The sequence below is a fragment of the Anabrus simplex genome, chromosome 1, assembly GCF_040414725.1.
Source record: "Anabrus simplex isolate iqAnaSimp1 chromosome 1, ASM4041472v1, whole genome shotgun sequence".
NCBI lineage: Eukaryota > Metazoa > Arthropoda > Insecta > Orthoptera > Tettigoniidae > Anabrus > Anabrus simplex.
This window is the reverse complement of record NC_090265.1, coordinates 921,240,985-921,259,280: the sequence shown is the minus strand read 5'-3', so window position 1 is coordinate 921,259,280 and position 18,296 is coordinate 921,240,985. Positions and strand designations below refer to the sequence as shown.

The 18,296-nt window shown below is 38.1% G+C and overlaps 1 protein-coding gene across 1 annotated transcript in view; it reads left to right on the top strand.

The window, feature by feature from the left end:
• The window catches only part of Sec71 (ADP ribosylation factor guanine nucleotide exchange factor Sec71), a 452,892-nt gene that overhangs the window by 428,264 nt on the left and 6,332 nt on the right, over positions 1 to 18,296 (top strand). The window contains exon 29 of the mRNA XM_067136654.2: positions 985 to 1,241. Within this exon, the coding sequence (XP_066992755.2) occupies positions 985 to 1,241 (257 nt within the window). The remainder of the gene's footprint in view (positions 1 to 984; positions 1,242 to 18,296) is intronic.

Genomic DNA, 18,296 nt, shown 5'->3' with positions numbered 1-18,296 from the left:
TCTTGTTGATATGAATGATTAAGTTTAGGCATTATGTTTAAATTTGATACCGACAATTGCGACCATGTTAACTCCACTGAATTATAATGTTAGGACAGTGAAATAACCCCCAAACCCCACAGCACTTAACCCCTTTGAAAGGGCTTTGGCCTGCCCAGCGACCGCTGCTCAGCCTGAAGGCTTGCAGATTACGAGGGGCCATGTGGTCAGCACGACGCATCCTCTCGGTCATTATTCTGGGCTTTCGAGACCGGGGCCGCCATCTCACCGTCAGATACCTCCTCAATTCTAATCACGTAGGCTGAGTGGACCTCGAACCAGCCCTCAGGTCAAGAGAAAAATCTCTGACCCGGCCGGGAATCAAACCCGGGGCCTCTGGGCGAGAGGCAGGCACGCTACCCCTACACCACGAGGCCGGCACAGTGAAATGGCACAGTGTTATAATTTAAATACAGTCAATGGAACAATTGTTTCATTGTAAACTACTCTACAATTTGCTTTTGACATTTTTTTCACAAAAAAAATCCTCACCATTTACTTACTGTCCTAAATTTTAGTTATCCGAAATCTTGTATGATATACATGCATCAGATTCTATAACTGTGAGGTTCTTCAGTCTGTCGAAACTAATTCAGGATAAAAAAGAAAAGAAAATATTTGAGAAAAGAAACATTTAATAACCAATTATTTTTCAAGTATAATTTGTTATTAAATGTTTTCTTTCTTTTTTCAGGTATAATCTGTTATTAATTGTATTTCTTTTCATGTATTTTCTCATTTTATTTAAACTGAATTAGTTTTGACAGACTGAAGAATCTCACAGTTATAGATTAATGAAGTAAAAACTGAAGAGAAATGGCTTCCACTATAACTCATTGAAAACTGTTTGTTTTATAGTAAACTGTTTGCATACTGATTTGCAGTTGAGTTGTTATCAATAATGTTGCGCAGTTTATTTGATTTTGTACTTATTATTCTCAACAGGTTTCAAGGGCAGTGTGAAACCTAACCTACTGAAGCAAGAAACTCAAAGTCTTGCTTGTGTTCTTCGAATCTTATTCAAAATGTATAGTGATGAGACAAGACAAGATGCCTGGCCCACAATCCAGCAACGATTGATTGCAGTGTGCCGAGAAGCTTTAGAATATTTCTTATGTCTTCAGTCAGAAGCACACAGAGATGCCTGGACTTGTCTGCTATTGCTTGTACTAACGAGGATATTAAAGATGTCTGATGAGAGGGTGAGTATATTCTCTCCATAGTTGATTTTCTTCATGTTGAAAGGAACTAGAATCAATAGTCTTCGTTATGGTGATTATTGGTATTAATGAATATTCCTTAAAACACAATAACAATGATTTATTGTTGAATAGTGTTCTCCTTATTCAGTACCTTATAGTTGTGTGAGTTTTAAAAACTTAAATTTCACATTTGTCACATCTGTACATGTTTTGATTGTATTTGATCATCTTCAATAGATTGCTAAAATTGACATTACATATTGTAGTTAAAAACATTTAAAATAAAAATAAAAATGATGTTATGAATGTTAAAATGTTCTTATTAAGAAAAAGTTCATGCTATTATAAGGTCGTCTTCAGTGTGCACTGTTATCCATTTTTCGTGATATCCTCTTGAAGTTACATAGTTAAAAGTATCTGATTAATACCATTTACTCGTGCATTAGACCCCCTCGCGTATTAGACAGCCCCCCTTAGCTTTTCGAGATGAAGAAAATGAAACCAATTAATCTTGCATACAAGACACCCCAACGTAATTCATCAGAGAAGAACAACTATTCTGCTGTGAAGCAGGTACAGGTCTTATTGCAGCTCTGATGACATCGCACAAATTTGTGAATAGTTTCATCCGTACGACTCACGCAATGAAAACACGCGTCGAAGTCATGTGGTACATCTGTGTTTCGTAGTTAAGAACTGTCCACCTCCTTAATGTAAGCCTACTGCAGCTCTGATGACATCGCACAAATAGGTGAATAGTTTTGTGTCCAATCCTCGCATTCCAAGCATGCATCAGTCGTGCTATATGTCGGTGTTTCGTAGTTAAGAATGTCCGCGAGCATAATGGTTAGCACAATTATCTGCCGTTCTCGGGAGTCTGAGTTTGATTCCTGGTACTTTTCTGCCAGAGATTTACGAATGGCAGGAAGGTTGATACGCATTAAAAATGGTACATATGACTCTCCTACGCTGGGGGCATGTCTAAAAAACAGCTACACTACCTCAGGATGAGGAAACTAGTGTACTTTAGTTGAGAAATATTCACAGTTGTTGCTAATAATTTAGCAAGCAAGATCATTAACAAAGTGATCGTTTAATATCTCGTAACTTGGGCCAATATATCCTTCATAATATTTGGAGAGAAGTAAGTTTAAAACGTTATAAAAACTATCCAATTGTAACGATTGTTTTACTTGTAAACGTTCCTAACAATTAATAGTAATAATATTTTTATTTATGGAGCCTCTGTGGCTCAGGCAGCAGCACGTCGGCCTCTCACCGCTGGATACCGTGGTTCAAATCCCGGTCACTCCATGTGAGATTTGTGCTGGACAAAGCGGAGGCGGGACAGGTTTTTCTCCGGGTACTCCGGTGTTCCCTGTCATCTTTCATTCCAGCAACACTCTCCATTCTCATTTCATAGCATCTATCAGTCATTAATAAATCACTTTGGAAGTGGCAACCCCATTATACTAATGGCCTATATATGATTCTTTCATTACATCGCTGACCCGGTCAATGACTGGAAAACTGGTTATAGGTTTTCATTTTCAATAATGTTTTTATGTCCCCACTTTTAACGATTTTCGGAGACACCAAACAAAACATAGTAGGGTATGTGTTAATAAAAAAATAGAGACAACTATGAGATTAAACATTATGATAATAAAACGCATTACCGCCACACCTGTACATATTCATAAATGCGACAAACTTTCCTGTTATTTATTTATATTCTTTCCGTTATGACACTTTTGGGACTATCCAGGCGATAGCATGCCTAACCTAAACAATGCCATCTCTCTTATCTCATTTACAGCTGTTTAGGTTAATCCTGATGTTATTCATGTAGAGAACAAGCATAAGGTATACTTAATAAGGGTCTGGCTTTCAACAGGCCGCAGTTAGCAACAGAATGCTTCCAGTCACTATGTACTGTATTACATTTGGAAGTACAACTCGTAACATACGCTAGTTATCAGCTGGTGGTTTGGCACGTTTTCTACAGCACAGCTTTATTCAAAAGGAGTGGCTTCTGCTACACATTCACCAACTGGTAATATCAGAGATCATCTCCAGAAACCATTTGGGAATAGATTCACACTGTTTGGACTCTACAGTTGGGAACAAAACTGTTTTTAAAGGGCTCAAAAAGACGGAACCTCGAATGCTCTCGATTGCAGTGCATGGCTGACAAGATGGCAGTGAAGATGACGTCACTTTAACTGACGACACGCCGGTAGCAGGGAAGTTGGCTGCGCAAGACGAATATTCAAATGTAAGCAGTGATCAGGTTTACTCAGGTTTACTGTGTGATAGGCCCACTACTCAACTGACAGAGACAAATGATTGGCCATTAAGTTATTTCATATCAGTATTGCATAATATAATACTATACCTTTATCCCTTTTCTCTACGGGGTCCTGTATGAAGTGAGACGAATCTTTGTAGCGAGTTTTTACAACTGTATGCCCTTCATGACAGCCTCATCAGAGGAGTTCATGAGGTGAAACGAATGAAGGGATAGGATTAACTAACACTGACTCTATTTACTTTACATGTAGGCTTAAAAGTCTTGTTCACCATTTATTGTCTTTTTACATTTAGAAATACTGCCTTCCAATGGAAATAGCCGGTATAACCCAAATACATTCATAAGTTTGTTAAAGAATAGTGCAGAATATTTACATGTTCAATTTATAGCTCTTTATAGCCTACGAGTCATGTGTTTACTGCACAAAATTTGAGGTTATCGCATATTGGACCCTGCCCCCCACCCCCTTGACTTTTTTGGCTGTAACAGTGGGGGAAAATGGGGTCTAATATGCAAGTAAATATGGTACGCATGTAAACACATCATTCAACTGGGCAAAGAGGGCAATTATACCACTGAGACGTATGTAATTATGGTAATCCTAATTGGCAGCAAACCAAATCACAAAATATCAACTATTAATCAGACATTGCCTAGTCCAGTTAACAGACTTTTAACTAATGTAACATCAAGAGGATATCCCAACAAGTGGATAACAGTGCACACTGAAGATTTTAATATGACCTTATATGAGCATGAATGTTTTCTTAATAAGAACATTTTAACATTCATAACATCATTCTTATTTTAATTTAAAATGTTTTTAACTACAATATGTAATGTCAATTTTAGCAGTCTACTGAAGATCCAACAGGATTGAAACATGTATACATGTGATAAATTTGAAATGTAAGTTTTCTAAATTCACATTAACCATAAGGATACTGTTCAACATTAAATCATTGTTATAGTGATTTAAAGAATATTAGCTTAGCTGTCAGTGCGGAAACATAACATTTATATTTTGTGGTATTATTGATATTATCATAATATACAGCTTACTTTTGATGTTCATTTTTAGTTTCTATATGGCTGGCTGAATAGCTTAGATGTTCGAGCACTGGCTTTCTGAGCCCAAGTTGGCAGGCTTAATGATTTTGGCTTAGTCCACTGGTATTTGAAGGGGCTTAAAGATGTCAGATTCATGTTGGTAGATTCACTAGCACATGAAAGAACTCTTTCAGGACAAAATTCTGGCACCTCGGTGTCTCCAAAATCTGTAGAAGTATTTAGTAGTGTTTTGGGGAAACCTGATGGCACATTGGTATGTCAGTGACTTTCAGCATCCTTGTGTGTTAATGCTCAATACAAGATAGTACTCTGGTACTTCCTGCAAGATGTCATTCCCACATGGCACATGTATACTGTATTGGCTGCCTGTCATGTTTCCTCGACTGAGACGTATGTAATTATGGTAATCCTTATTGGCAGCAAACCAAATCACAAAATATCAACTATTAATCAGACATTGCCTAGTCCAGTTAACAGACTTTTAACTAATGTAACATCAAGAGGATATCCCAACAAGTGGATAACAGTGCACACTGAAGATTTTAATATGACCTTATATGAGCATGAATGTTTTCTTAATAAGAACATTTTAACATTCATAACATCATTCTTATTTTAATTTAAAATGTTTTTAACTACAATATGTAATGTCAATTTTAGCAGTCTACTGAAGATCCAACAGGATTGAAACATGTATACATTTGATAAATTTGAAATGTAAGTTTTCTAAATTCACATTAACCATAAGGTAGTATAGTCATGTTGAGGTACTGTCATGACCATCATAATCCCTGTGGGATAGTTTGGATGTCATCTCCGTCCAAGTGTCAGTCTGCAGGATATTGAGAGCTAGTTCATGCTGGTGTGGCTGACTTGTCTCAGGAGAGGGTAGAAATGCTGTAGAACTCCCTTCTGAACCAAATCAGCACATGTATCCAGGCCAGAGAGGATACCACATCTTACTAATATAGGGACCAGCAACATGCAGGACATGGATAACATGGAAAATTTATTTTTAACAATATAAATCACAAAGTCGTCGTCGTCTTCCTCCTCCTCCTCCTCAGGCTTGTCTGAGTGTTGGAAGATAGGAAACTTAAAAGGGTCCACCTTTTCAATACAATAAATGTTATAGTTTATTTACAACATATACTTTTATTTAAACTTGGAACTAGTTTCGACGCTGTTTGGCGTCATCTTCAGCCAAAATGTGGGAAATAGGCTAGCATGTAGACATTTATATTACACAAGGCGTTACATTAAACAATACATATCTTACGAGGAGATAAAAACGGGGAAGAATATAGAAACAAATGAATCGTGAGAAAGCAAAAGTTATACATATTAAAAATAACCCTAACCACACATCTTGCAGTGCGAAAATATTCGCATTGAATGATTCCTGAATACAGAACACACGCGCACACATTTCTGAAGAGCCAGCAGGCAGGAAAAAGTAAGGTGAAACCTTAAGAATTCTTCTGAGAAGAGTTCATCATTTTTTCTATGTTCCGACTAACTAATGAAGTCTCCCTTGAGTTCCTCATAAACATACAAAATTGTCTGAGTGTTCTCATTGCCTGTTAATCTGAAATTGTAATCATGACAATACAGTCAGGTGACTTTTCAGCCCATGCAGTTTCATCTCATTTTTACCCCTTTATTTTGCCATTGAGTGGGTACGAAACCTTTCGGAAAAAAATTATTTTCCCTTCCTTCTGAAAATCTGAGAGATCACACTCAGTTTACTCCTGTTAACTCCAGCAAATGTAGTGGAACTGACGAGTGAAAACCTATTCATGCAACTTTAATGGAATTGAGCATCCTGCATGCTGAACATACAGGTCGTATGTTTGCCATTTTGTGCAGCAAGACCAGATGGAGCGATACAGTCTGGCCCCACCAGGAGTAATGTCACCACATTGGAGCCTCATAATTCACCGCATGGTGAGCCAATCAAGAGAGAGCCAGCACACGTTAGTCAGATCCTGCTGCTGTACTGCCATTGGCAATTACATCGCTGTAGAATGTAGAAAGTACAAGAACTATGAACAAAGAGACTTCCATCTCCAGGCGTTTCCATGGGTCTCTAGTGTCCAAAGTCTCTCAAAGGGCCGTCTGGCTATATAAGACATGCAAAAATAGCCAGCAGTTGGTTCAGTTTGGTCCTCTCTGTGGGTTCATGTTTGGTCCAGTTCACTTCGGTTCATTTGGAGCGGAGAGTCCAGTTGTGCTTTGTCGGTAAGCGAGCCTATGTAGTAGTGAGTGTCTCTGTGGACGTAGACAGCCTGAGATTGAGGGGACAGGCTGTGGACTGTTCTGTCTGTAGAACTGAGTGTTCGTTCTACCTGTCTATCATTGTGGATTTGTCTCTTGGGCCAGTTGTTGTGAGTATACGTTGTGTCTCTGGTGCAGTGTGCAAGAAATCACTAGGTATCGGCATGGGACAGTGAAGGAAGTTCTACTATTAGTATGGACAGTGTACGTCATGCCGAACTGTGAAACTGTCGTGTGTATGCTGGGAAGTAAGGACTGTGAAAGTGGCAGCAAAAGTAACTGAGGGACTGATAGAGATCGAGTGAGACGAGTGGGAATTAATGTGGATGAACATTGAGAACCCTGAGAGAATGCCAACTAGTGTAACTATGGGTGTTGTGTCATATAAGTAGTGGTCTTGGTCTGTAAGATTAAGAAGTTAGTCAATAAATTTTAGAGTTGAGCGCTACCAGTGGTACTATTTATTTACTTACCCTGCCAACACGTAACAATTAGTAATAATAATTTCGTGTGGCTATTTCTAGCCGAGTGCAGCCCTTGTAAGGCAGACCCTCCACTGAGGGTGGGAAGCATCTTCCACGTGTAGGTACCTGCCTGTTATTGTGGTGGAGCATAGTGTTATGTGTGGTGTGTGAGTTGCAGGAATGTTGGGGACAGCACAAACACCAGCCCCCGGGCCATTGGAATTAACCAATGAAGGTTAAAATCTCCAACCCGGCCGGGAATCGAACGTGGGACCCTCTGAACCAAAGGCCAGTACGCTGACCATTCAGCCAACAAGTTGGACGTAACAACTGGTGTCAGAAGTGAAATGAACTTCAGTAGAAGTCCGCTATAATGAGTACAGCATATAACGAGAACACCACTACAACTACAGTTTTTGTCTGCCCCTTCGAAATTCCTATGTTAAACTGTGTATTATCCTTCAGTTACAGCGAGAGCCCCTATGACTGACACATCCGTTATTACGAATGATTAAGCATGCACGATTTTTTCATTTACCAATATGTATGCACCCAGCGATTATATTGCATGCGATTGATCATCTTCAGTATCGTTTCCTCGCTGTGTCCACTAGCGAGCTCTCTCATCGACATTCAAAGGCGATGGCAGAGTCGATTAGTAATACCCATCGATTGCTGTTCCATAAAGAAAAATGGAAAAGGAGAACATGTTTGCGTATTAAATGCATAAATGTGTCCGATAGCAGTTGTTAACTCGTTAAAAATAAAAGCTGAAGCAAACGATGGCTTAATTTTAATGATAAATACTGCAATTAACTAAGAATGGGATACACCTCAAGATATGGCACAGTGCATCATTGATTTCAGTGGTTAGTTTTATATTTTCTTGCATCTGGTTAAATTTTGGAAATTTATAGCGATAAGTTTATAATTTTTCTACTGGTGCTTGACGCTTGTTTTCATGGTACATATAGTATGGTTAAGTGACGCTGTTTGAATAAGAAAACAGAAAGTTTGCCACAAAATGCGATCGTTCATCTTCAGTACGATATCCTTTTCTTGCTATGTATACTTACGAGCTCTCTCGTCGACATTTGAAGGTGGTTTGGAGTCGATTAGTAATACTCGTCAACTGCTGTTCTCTAAAAGAACATTCAAAATGAAAGAGGGTAACATGTTTTCATAATAAATGCGTAAATAAATGGCCGAAAGCAGTTGTTAACTTGTTATAAATAAAGGCTAAGTAAACGATCACTTAATTTTAATACTCTACATTGACATTAAGTAAAAATTCGATACACCTCAAGATATGGCTGAGCACATCACTGATTTCTGAGGTTAGATTATGTTTTCTCGCGTCAGGTTAAATTTCGGTAAGGCTATTCCCATTTAAATTTATAGCGAAAAGGTTATCACTTTTCTATTGGCGCTTGATATATGTTTTCATGGTACATCGTGGTTAAGTTACGTGACGCTGTTTAAATAAGGAAGCGTTTGCTACAAAATACGACCTTTGATATTGTTTTCTCCCTATTTGTACTGAGCCCTGACAGCAATCCCTGTGACCATTTTTGCACATCTCAATTCTGAATCTCAGTGTTGGGTTACGCTGCGGCAAAGCAAAACAGTCGGAGATCCATGAAGCCTCCACTCTAGGGGCGTGCAAGTCCGACGAGTCGGGTCACAGGTTTATATAATGGACTAGTATCAGTATAGCTTAAACGTAGAAAGTAATCATCATTTCCTGCCTAAAAATTACGTGAATATTCCGCAACAGAATGTCAAGAGATCTAGGATATTGGCATTTTCATCAAGATACATTGACCATCATTTCATTTTATCCTAAATTAAATAACTATCCTAGTATTCCTACGCTACATCAAATGAGAACTCTGTAAAATGTTTCATTTATGGAAGGATTTTCCGTTTAATGACTCAAAATAACTTTGAATGTCAGTTACATAATGAGCAAATTATTAGCAACACAAACGGATATAGAAAGAAGAAAAGTAAATGTTACGTTAAAATTGAAATAAACACCTAACTTCTTGCTCTTGTTACAAAAAAATTATAACATCGTCAATCAAGAGAAAATCGAAAACAAAAGAGACAAAGTGTCCCACTGCTGAAGGCTTACAGTGAAAGATCTATTATCCATCACGCATTTCGAAATAAATAACTGGGAATTATTGAATCGTCCACTTCAGAATGCTGTTCCTACTCAAATATCTCATAATATTCTGTCATTCTAATTTAAATCATCGCATTATTTATCGGTAAACTGTCTACCTAGCAACTTGAAAACACCGTTATTCTAAATTCATAAATCATCATAAATGCAAGAGAAATGTTTGAAAGACACAGGATCGTAGCATAATATGTCATCCATCAAAATCATGCATTAAAAGACAGACTCGATCCTCTCGAACATTCATCGAAGACTGCACCTAGATAAAGGACATCAATAGACATTGCAGCATCTACAATAACCTTCTCTAACTACGTTGATTCCGCGCCTCCGGATTCCACTGCGAAGTTTGGTCTGAAATAACTACATCAGCACTAGGCATCAACTCAAATGATCTACAAAATATCCAACTAGCAAAGAAATGATTTACTTACCATAGGAGATCATATTCCCCTTTACGACATGACCCAATATCTTTACGTTACCGTTTATTTTGTGAAGATCCTAAACATCCCTTTAATACCGTGCGCTCTGGTCAATCTTGTATTTAAATAGGATAATGTGACGACCATCTATTAGTGTTCGTGAGTGCAAAATCCTACAACACTATTCTTAAATACGGCCTCGTGCCTAAATAAATCATTCATCATAACGACATCAAAATTCACGCATGACCAACATAATTCCTAACGCCAATGCCATCATCAGGACCTTCACATTACATCATCATAAAACACGCAATCCTAATGACACGTCTATAACCATCCACATTTCATTATCCACATACATATTTTTAAAGATCCTACCGTATCAAACACCTTATCACGTCGCATAAATCGTCATGCACAGCGAATTCACAATACCTAGGAACAATCTATTCAGGCAATTACGTCAAAGACTACTAAATATGTTGCCGCATTAACACCATATCACCACAATAATATCACACTTCCATTATCAAACACCGTATTTCTGCACAAGCACATAATATTTGAAGACCATAGAATCGCACGTCGCAAATACCGAGCTCCTCCGAGGTATTTTGAGCCACGAGTTAAGTTAACGTTTATCACAATAACACCATTACGGTACCAATATCATCGATGCTGAAAAATCATTCCGTAAAACCTTGCTAGCAGACATTAAAAGAAAACTTACACGACCCCTCGTATATTATCACAACATAGATTGACTCACCGCACTAGACGCAACGATCATAAGTAATACAACGCAATGATTAACAAATAACGGTCGCCTTCAAGTTGAAAATTATACATGTCAAATCGACATTAAAATAAATACTACTCTACATCTAAAATAAGCAACTACATGGCGGAATATATAGACGATATTCAAGTACTCATCCTGGGATGTTGCTCCACGACGTTGTCACCTTCCATATTCAGCTCTCAACTATAAATATTATCCATTAGTGTCCATCACATTCCTGGCCAGATCCTTCGAGGTCCCTCTATTTTAGTTATTCATGTTAATACGTGCAGTCATCTCATATGTATAACCAATAACTGACGGTTCCATGTTACCTGAAACTCAGAGATATCTATTAGGACAGGGTTATACACCTTGATACAATTTTTACAGTTCAATTAACACACTTGCCTTTGCGTTTTCGATAACAAGATATCTTGTTTTACAATATAATATGTGTTTATAATATGCCAATATCACGCTAATATATCTCTTCAACACAATCTTTCTCCCACGAATTTTCGCTTCCGATCCTTCTAAGATACAGATTGAGAGTCAACTTCCTCAGAGACAAAACAAATTCTACAACAACATAATAATTGCAGACGGTTTGCTTTTTAGAATTCTTCTATGCTTCCAGCTCCCATATGCTCTTGACAATTGGAAACATTTGACACATAATGCGTAACGATCTCGTATAAATCAGCTGTATTGGCAAAGGAACTTATTTAATAATTGCTGCCTCGTATTTAGGTTAGTAATCGACAGTTTCATTCTTCATCTCGATCGTCGAATCGTGCGAGACTAGATGTACAAGGTATGGCCCTCTCATATAAACTTATTATTCACACATTTCATGGCCCTCAGTAACATTCTGTCATTGATATTCTACCGTTCATGCGCATTTCAGAAACTTTACTTGAGGAATGTGTATTATTCATTTAATCCTGCCCTATGTTCCACGATGTTTTATTGTCTACCAATATTTCCGAGGCACCACGGGGTTTAGAGCTTGTTATCAATTCGCCGCTATCTTCAATTCAGCGATGCCGTTCACATAATTAGACAAGTCAACTGAACTCAAATTCACCTGGAGGTGTGATAACCGGACATAAGATTTCATTGACATTATTTCTCAACATAAACTTCCAATGTGTTCACCAATCTCATCCTGATTTACATTGGAAGGTTATATTCCCCCTCTACTCAAAAATGAAATTTCGTATGAAAGGAGAAATTTCATGTTTATGCATGATCTAATCATAATTCTCTTCTTCAATGAAATCGTCTTTTATCACGTCTGAAATGATCGAAAATAACTCTGTTCTTGAGATACTGTTATACAATATCCTGCCTTTCCAGTCTTGTTTGAACTTTATCATTCGTCATCTGATCCGTCGGTCAACGAATAAACATCCCAAGCATCTCCGTTTCCTTCGTCTTCCACAATGATATTAACTTCTTCCTCATCAACGATAGGGAAACTGTATTGCTTAAGACTCGAAGCATTGAAAACAGAAATGTTGTTGGAATCCAAACTCTGTATTTTATATGTGTTATTGCCTAACGCTTCAATAACCTTGAATGGCCCGATGTACAAATGTGCAAACTTGGAATAGAATTTTTCCGTAGGACAGGATACGGCTGGTTTTCTTATGAGAACATAGGTTCCAACTTCCAAAGGTTTTCGGAACTTCTTATGCCTTAGCTTCTTGAGACGTTTTTCGGCCTGCCTTTTCATACATGCCTGAGCTTGCTTTATGTTCTCTTCGATGCTAGGACTTTCTTTGACTGGTCTAGCAATGATCTCGTTCCAGGGGCGTCTTGGTTGTTCATTCATGTGAAGAATGCTTGGAATATTGCCGTTGGACTCGTGCCATGTAAAATTTATACAATCGGCTATTGTCGGTAAACATGAAGTCCATGTCCAATGACGTTCATGGCAGAAAATTCTACAATATTTCGCAATTTCTTTCATGACCCTCTCAGCCGCATTGGATTCAGGGTGTCTTATGGAACTAAACCGGTGTTGAATGTTCATTTTCCTTAAAGCTTCCGCAAATTCGTTTGACGTAAACTGCGTTCCATGGTCCGTTATTATGCATTTCGGTTTACCCATTTTTGGTATCGTTATTCTTTCTAAACTCCTAATAATGGACTTAGAGTTGGCCTTCCTAATGGGCTGAAGTGATACGAATTTTGACATCACATCGAGGACTACCAATACAAAACGGTTTCCACGTTTACCTACGGGTAAACTCCCATACAAGTCCATGGCATATACTTCCCTAGGACGGTCTGGTATTACAGCTATCGGTGGTTGATACAATAATACGGAGTTGTATTTCACCCTCTGACATATATCACAGGTTTTTACTATTCTACCTATGGTTCTCCGGAACCCAGTCCATGTGAACGTCTCTCCTATTGTAGCCGCTAATTTATCTAGTCCACCATGACCAATCATCCTATGGATGTACCATATGAGCTTACATCTTAATTTGCGCGGTACCACCACTCTTAATTTCTTCCGATCTTTATCTATGTATTTATACAAGATGTTATTCGCCAGCACATAATCATTTATTTGATCTTCGGGCCCATCGTTAGCTGATCTCCTCTGACAATACTCAATAATCTCTTTCAGAGATGAATCCTCAAGTTGCAACTCCGGCAATCGTTTTAAGTTCTCTAAACATTCCTCATCCTCTTGAGTTACTTCGATCATATTGACTTCCAGTGGCTCTTCAAAGCATTGCTATACCTTTTCAGCAGATTCTCAATTATCCCTTGCTGTTCAAGACTTCCTCCTATTCCACTGTCGACTGTGTGTCCACATATAGCATCTTCTGTGTCATATCTTTCCATTATCCTCTCGGCAACATGTGTAGTTTCATTTATTGAAATGTTCATGGTTTTCTGTAGCTCACTCGTCTCCTTGTTCTCTATTCTAGCTGTAATATCCTGTCCTCCTTCACCCTCACATCTGATCCTTATTTCTTCTCTATTTAAATCAATTATTATATTGTTTTCTCTGATGAAGTCGGATCCAATAATTAAATTGTATTGGATTTTATCCATGACTACAAATGGGTGTTCCATTAAATTTCCTCCAATCTCTATTGGCAAATAAGTTTGTATCTTGCATTTCGTAACCTTGTCTGGGATTATGCCCTTGATTTTCATATTGGCTATCGGAATTACAGGTAAGTGTGTTTTGTCTTGTAACTCTGAGAATAATAGCTTGGAGATGATACTAATACTCGCTCCAGTGTCCAATAATGACAACACTCGAATACCCAGTATTGTGACATAAATAACGGGTAGTCCTCTCTTTAATTTCGTTCCTTCAGGTTGACCGTCTTCGTGCAGCAATTCCTCGGGTTCAAATTCCCACGATTCGATTCCAGCTGTAACCCATTCGTGTTGCTTATAATTTGGATTTAATTTACTAATTCTATCATCTATTGCTGATTCCAAAATGAAGTTTTTTTTTTTTCACCCCGTCATTGCCTTGATTATTCTTGTCAAATGGTGTGGCTGCGGGATTTAACGTTTTATCGGCGCTTTCTTTTCTTTGCTCCTGCTGATACAACAGACTAGTCGCACCCACGCAATCAGCATTCATATCTTGATTTAATATTGCACGTTCCCATTGTTTGCCTTCCTGCTGTTTTCTTAATTCGCTAAGGTACCTTTCCCTTTCTTTGTTTATCTCCTCGTCCTGTCGAATATCTGACTGTCTCGAATTTTCTCGATACCTGTTTCTGCGATACGGCCATTTGTCTCTGTTCCGATTCCACTTTGTATTTCTGTAGTACCTAGGATATCTTCGCTCTTCGTTTCGAAACGGTATCCACTTCTGGCGCGTCTTATCACTCTTCTCATCCCTATGTTCCATTCTTCTGTAGCCTTCATTCGCCACAGGTCTGTCTCCTTGACCATGACTATTGTATCTCTCGTTCCTTTCTACACCTTCATCTCCTGCTGGTGTTACAACATTTACCGTCGGATCGACGTGTCTTACTATGCGGCTATTAGTATGCGTTGTCGTGCTGTCAATTTGTCGAAGTATTGACTCCGCTTGCACGGCTGATTGAATGTTCGCCGCCGTCAGTAATCTCTGTATATCCGCGGGGAATTGTTTGACTATTGCCCGTACCATTTCTGTCTCTGTAGGTGGAGAATCAAGCTCTTTCAACCGATGAAATTGCATCACGAAGTACTCTGCAAATCTACTCGGTCCCGATAGAGAATATTTCTTTGAGTATAGTTCGAGTCTGATTCCTTGTTGAACGTCGACTCTCCAGAATTTGTCCAAGAAAGCTTGTTTGAAGCCTGCATAATCTTCAAAAACGTAGCGGAAAGCCTTAAACCAAATGAGTGGTGCACCTTCTAGGTGTTTCTCCACTGTCTTTAACTGACGCTCCGTGGATACCTTCGCTTCCCTAAAGTACTCTTCTATCTCTCTTAGAAAACCACGAGGAGTCATACTGGATCCTATATTCCCGTTAAATTTCTTAGGTCTATCCTCATAAGTACGTATAATGTTAACAATCTGGGTTCCACTTCCTGTATGAACTGTCCCGTTGTCGTTAATATCAACGCTAAGCTGCGGTATCTCAAATTGACTGTTTACTTCGGTCTTCCTTCCATCCTCAATTATTGTCTGTCGGTCGGTCAAAGATGATACCAAATTTCTGTTTGTTTCACTTTCAATCCTCAAGTTCTGTACGTCCTTTTGGATAGCGTTCAAATCGTCTTTTAATCCTTTTATCTGCCGATTCATCGAAGCTCTATTCTCATCCGATTCTTCCGTTATCAAATTGAATCTGTCATTGATTTGTTCTCTTGCTTGGGCTATCTCCTTCCGTATATTCTCATTGGTGATATTGACTTCATCCGTTACTTTCTTGAGTTTTCCGTCCCAATTATTATCAGACTCTTTCATCTTCTCCTGCATCACATCTACTTCTTCTTTCAGCTCCTTAAGATCATGGTCAACTTGGACTTGCAACTCTTGGATGCTCGACTTAAAATCAACCTTCAATTCTTCGAATTTTTCTTGAAAATTTCTCTTATTCTCATTCATTGCCGCATTCACTTCCTCTTTTAAATTTAATACTTCTCCTTGTACTTCAGCGACTTTCGATCCTAACGATACAATTTCTTCTTGCATTACCTTCATGTTTTCTTGTACCATATCAGTGATTCTGTCAAAAGTTCCTTGCATTTTCTCTTGTGATTCGTGGATTTTTGCTCTAGTAGTATCCTGTGATTCCTGGATTTTCTTCTCCATATTTTCTTGCGACTCACGTACTTCCTGAATCCTTTTCTCAGTATTTTCTTGTGACTCGCGTACTTCCTGAATCCTTTTCTCAGTATTTTCTTGTGACTCGCGTACTTCCAGTATTCTCTTTTCTGTACTTTCTTGTGCTTCCTGAATTATCTTTTCTGTACTTTCTTGCGATTCTCGTACTTCTTGAATTCTCTTTTCTGTACTCTCTTGCGATTCTTGCATTTTATTAATTTTCCCAGCGAGCTCCTCCAATAATAACTTTACTTGTGCAAGAGACGCCATCCTAATTTCCTATATCGTTCCTTATTAAGAATGTATAACTCTCAATCTCTTTATACAGTCCTTAGCCAGTGTTCCCTCAACACCTATACTTGCCTAACAACTTCACGAATTAAATTCAATAAATTGAACGTATGGGTCTCTCCGGATCTGACCCGAAATATGACGGACATCCAACAATAAGTGACACGGAACAACACATCGTGCTATCCAAGCTAAATGACTCACTATCCCGATTAACAAGAGCTGAAGTTTTACGGAATATCCTTCCATAATGTCATAAAATAAAATTAAGTAAAATCGTAGTACTGATTAACGGCCAAATCCTTCCAATATTACTCATAAAATATACGATTAAATAAATATTTCAAGCATCCTTCACCAACGACGTTATAAATTCAATGTTCTCTCTGATTACCAATGTCGTCTCGAGTTTTTTTTTTTTTTAGTGAAATAATCTCTACTCTGTTCTCTTCATCTTGGATTCCACTGATAGGCATTAAACGATGATGTATACAGCTCAAGTCCACTGCCAGGCGATAAATAATTCGACTCTAGCCGTTGGGTGATAAAATAATTCAACTCTAGCCCCACGTTGGGGGCCAAATAAAATTATATACCCTATATGAGCCCTGACAGCAATCCCTGTGACCATTTTTGCACATCTCAATTCTGAATCTCAGTGTTGGGTTACGCTGCGGCAAAGCAAAACAGTCGGAGATCCATGAAGCCTCCACTCTAGGGGCGTGCAAGTCCGACGAGTCGGGTCACAGGTTTATATAATGGACTAGTATCAGTATAGCTTAAACGTAGAAAGTAATCATCATTTCCTGCCTAAAAATTACGTGAATATTCCGCAACAGAATGTCAAGAGATCTAGGATATTGGCATATTCATCAAGATACATTGACCATCATTTCATTTTATCCTAAATTAAATAACTATCCTAGTATTCCTACGCTACATCAAATGAGAACTCTGTAAAATGTTTCATTTATGGAAGGATTTTCCGTTTAATGACTCAAAATAACTTCGAATGTCAGTTACATAATGAGCAAATTATTAGCAACACAAACGGATATAGAAAGAAGAAAAGTAAATGTTACGTTAAAATTGAAATAAACACCTAACTTCTTGCTCTTGTTACAAAAAAATTATAACATCGTCAATCAAGAGAAAATCGAAAACAAAAGAGACAAAGTGTCCCACTGCTGAAGGCTTACAGTGAAAGATCTATTATCCATCACGCATTTCGAAATAAATAACTGGGAATTATTGAATCGTCCACTTCAGAATGCTGTTCCTACTCAAATATCTCATAATATTCCGTCATTCTAATTTAAATCATCGCATTATTTATCGGTAAACTGTCTACCTAGCAACTTGAAAACACCGTTATTCTAAATTCATAAATCATCATAAATGCAAGAGAAATGTTTGAAAGACACAGGATCGTAGCATAATATGTCATCCATCAAAATCATGCATTAAAAGACAGACTCGATCCTCTCGAACATTCATCGAAGACTGCACCTAGATAAAGGACATCAATAGACATTGCAGCATGTACAATAACCTTCTCTAACTATGTTGATTCTGCGCCTCCGGATTCCACTGCGAAGTTTGGTCTGAAATAACTACATCAGCACTAGGCATCAACTCATATGATCTACAAAATATCCAACTAGCAAAGAAATGATTTACTTATCATAGGAGATCATATTCCCCTTTACGACATGACCCAATATCTTTACGTTACCGTTTATTTTGTGAAGATCCTAAACATCCCTTTAATACCGTGCGCTCTGGTCAATCTTGTATTTAAATAGGATAATGTGACGACCATCTATTAGTGTTCGTGAGTGCAAAATCCTACAACACTATTCTTAAATACTGCCTCGTGCCTAAATAAATCATTCATCATAACGACATCAAAATTCACGCATGACCAACA